Source organism: Mandrillus leucophaeus, unplaced genomic scaffold, assembly GCF_000951045.1.
Source record: "Mandrillus leucophaeus isolate KB7577 unplaced genomic scaffold, Mleu.le_1.0 Scaffold106, whole genome shotgun sequence".
Classification (NCBI taxonomy): Eukaryota; Metazoa; Chordata; class Mammalia; order Primates; family Cercopithecidae; genus Mandrillus; species Mandrillus leucophaeus.
Window position 1 is genome coordinate 2,019,998 of NW_012098765.1, and position 3,362 is coordinate 2,023,359.

Consider the following 3,362-nt stretch of genomic DNA (forward strand, 5'->3'; position numbering starts at 1 on the left):
TTTTTTTTTTTCTCTGTTCTCCACTATATTTTCTGGCCCCTTCCAGCTAGGATCCACGAAGAAATTAACCAGGTGATTGGACCACACCGGCTCCCAAGTGTGGATGACCGGGTCAAGATGCCCTACACAGATGCCGTCATCCACGAAATACAGAGACTGGTAGACATCGTACCCATGGGTGTCCCCCACAACGTCATCCGGGACACTCAATTTCGAGGCTACCTTCTGCCCAAGGTGGGGTAGCCCCCTCATTGCCTCCCTTCCACTGCACTCCTCTCTCCCCCTGGTTCCCTACTCCTGTAGTCCAACACTGATTTCTCCTAACTGCCCCATTTTCACCCCAGGGCACAGACGTATTTCCCCTGCTTGGCTCTGTCCTCAAAGACCCCAAATACTTCCGCTACCCAGAGGCCTTCTATCCCCAGCACTTTCTGGATGAGCAGGGCCGCTTCAAGAAGAATGAAGCGTTTGTGCCTTTTTCCTCTGGTAGGTTTCTCTGGTCTGACTTCCCCCCAGGCATGTGCTAAATCCACCCCCCAGCCACTGATCTGTATTTGAAGTTCAAGTCACGATGTGAATTTGAAGGTTATATCTTAGAACCATAAAGTTTTAGAATCCCAGAATTAGTAAATATTGGAACGATTAACCCTGATAGTTAGAAAAAAAAAAGTTAGGATGGTAATAGCACTAAACAGGGCATAAACCAACTGGCTGTTAAGAAGAAAATAAGATATATTTTCTATGTTTCCAGGCAGATAGCCTCTGAACCTTTGCCATTGATCTACAAAAGCAGCCATAGACAATATGTAAATGAATGAGCGTGTGTGAGCCTGAAAAACTGTTTATGGACAATGAAATTTGAATTTTGTTTTATCTTCATATATCACAAAAGAGTCTTTTTTCCCCAACCATTTTAAAATGCCAAAAGCATTCCTAGTTTGCAGGCTGTATGAACACAAGCAGCAGGGCAAATTTGCCCTACAGACAGTCATTTGCCTACTGATGGCATAAAATCTATGTGCAGCAACATTTTAAGTATATATTGGTGGGGCACAATGGCTCACACCTGTAATCCCAGCACTTTCGGAGGCCGAAACAGGTGGATCACATGAGGCCAGGAGTTCGAGACCAGCCTGGCCAACATGGTGAAATCCCATCTCTACTAAAAATACAAAAATTAGCCAGGCATGGTGGCATGTGCCTCTAATCCCAGCTACTCGGGGGACTGAGGCACAAAAATCACTTGAACCCGGGAGATGAGGTTGCAGTGAACCGAGATCATGCCACTGCACTTCAGCCTGGGAGACAGAGTGAGACCCCGTCTCAAGCAAACAAAAAAACAACAACAAAAGTGTATGTTGTTTGGATCCTGGAGTCAGGGCAGCGGTTGGGAACCTGGACTCCGCTCCACCTTTTAGAAATGGTGGGGCCTTGGTTGAGTCACTTCAGCCACCGTCTGTGAAACAGGGATTCATCCCTCCAAACGATTGGAAGAGCAGCTTACAAACAGTAGGTGTTATTAACGGTGAGTTTTCACTTTTTTTCTCACCAGTGTCTGGCAAGTAATAGGCATTTGACAAACCCTTGAGGAACTGAAATGAACACAACCTTGAAACTCATGGATCCTATAGAACCATTCCCTCTTGGAATGGGATGGAATCAGAGCCATCAGAGAAGTAGCAGGTCCTAGCTAAGCCTAACTATAGACACCCACTAAGCCTGTGTAACACCCCTTTATAAAGCAGGCACAGTCATGAGCCCTGAGGTGCTGATGAGGCAGCTGAGGCTCAGTGGGGTGGTCAGTCCAGACACCCCCAACACCCCATGACCTGTGCAGGTGCGACCCTTCCTTCTGTCCTCCCCTGTGCCTGCAGGAAAGCGCATCTGCCTGGGCGAGGCCATGGCCCGCATGGAACTCTTTCTCTACTTCACCTCCATCCTGCAGAACTTCTCTCTACGCTCGCTGGTGCCACCTGGGGACATCGATATCACCCCCAAGCTCTCAGGCTTTGGCAACATCCCCCCGACCTATGAACTCTGCCTCGTGGCCCGCTGAGCACCACCTGCGGGGCAAGGAGGAAGCGGGGAACGCAGCTCTCCTCTCATGTTCAGGAGCACCCCTCTTCCTCATCTTACTAATCCTCACAGCATCCCTAAGAGGAGGCACCATGATTACAGAGTCAGCCAGGGTCACCTGAGAATGTACAGCTGCGTGTCTTCCCCTCCCATAGAAGAGCAACGCCCTGTGCAAGATTTGCACCTCTGCCTGCAGATTTCACGGTCACATGGTCACCGTGGCTTAGGTTTCTGGCTGCATCAAATTCTTAGTGTAGACCCTGTGTCTTCATGTTGTCCCTTTTTGTGTGTGCTGTGATTTTGACCAAAATGTAGTCTAAAATCCTTTCTGCTTGGTTCTCGTCTTTACCCACCAGTCCCCGAAAAGTCAACAAAGACCTCAAGTCTGTTGAGTGTAGCAAGTGTATTGTGTATTATGTGTGACAGCGATGTAGGGTACAGTCAACAGCTTGAAATGTCTTTCTTGACTTGTTATTAGTTATAGTTTCTGCCAGCTCCGCTCCAGTGACTTCCCCTGGGTAAAATGTCCCATCCTCACCCATCTTACTGACTCATTACCTTTCTCCACCGTCATCTCTTCTAATCTTCCTTTCTGGTTGCTCTTACTTGAACTCCCAATTCCAAATACTCCCCAGTCCATTTGTTTGTTTTGAGATGTGGTCTTACTCTGTGGCCCAGGCTGGAGTGCAGTGGCACCATCTAGGCTCACTGCAACTCCCGCCTCCCGGGTTCAAGCAATTTTTGTGCCTTGGCCTCCCAAGTAGCTGAGATTATAGGCATGTGCCACTGCACCTGGCTAATTTTTGTAATTTTAGTAGAGATGGGGTTTCGCCATGTCGCCCAGGCTGGTCTCAAAATACTGACCTCAAGCGATTCACCCACCTTGGTCTCCCAAAGTGCTGGGATTACACACATGAGCCACCATGCTTGGCCTCCCCACTCCATTTTTGACGATAGCTCGGTTGTTCCCACCTTCTATCATTCCCTTTCCAAACTCCATTAACTGACAACAACGTTCCCTCTTTTTCATTTATTCAGCCAATATTTATTGAATACCCAACAAGTGCCAGCATAGTCTTCAGGGACTTGGAATCCATCAGTAAGCAAAACAGACAAAAACTCCTGCCTTCAGGGAGCTTACATTCTAGTAAGGAAGGTGAACAATAGAGCGCACATGAAATAAATATGCGAAAGACATACTGCGTTAGAAAAGCAAGGCTGATAAGTGGGATACACATTCTGTGATTGGAATTGTAAATGGATGGTTGGGGTGGTTTCACAAGGTG

The 3,362-nt window shown here is 47.7% G+C and overlaps 1 protein-coding gene across 1 annotated transcript in view; it reads left to right on the plus strand.

The window, feature by feature from the left end:
• Window positions 1-2,397, plus strand: part of LOC105542571 (cytochrome P450 2G1-like) — a 23,477-nt gene extending 21,080 nt beyond the window's left edge. Inside the window, 3 exon segments of the mRNA XM_011984170.1 lie at window positions 47-234; window positions 345-486; window positions 1,875-2,397. Of these exon segments, the coding sequence (XP_011839560.1) occupies window positions 47-234; window positions 345-486; window positions 1,875-2,056 (512 nt within the window). The 3' untranslated portion in view covers window positions 2,057-2,397.
• The last annotated feature ends 965 nt before the right edge of the window (window positions 2,398-3,362 follow it).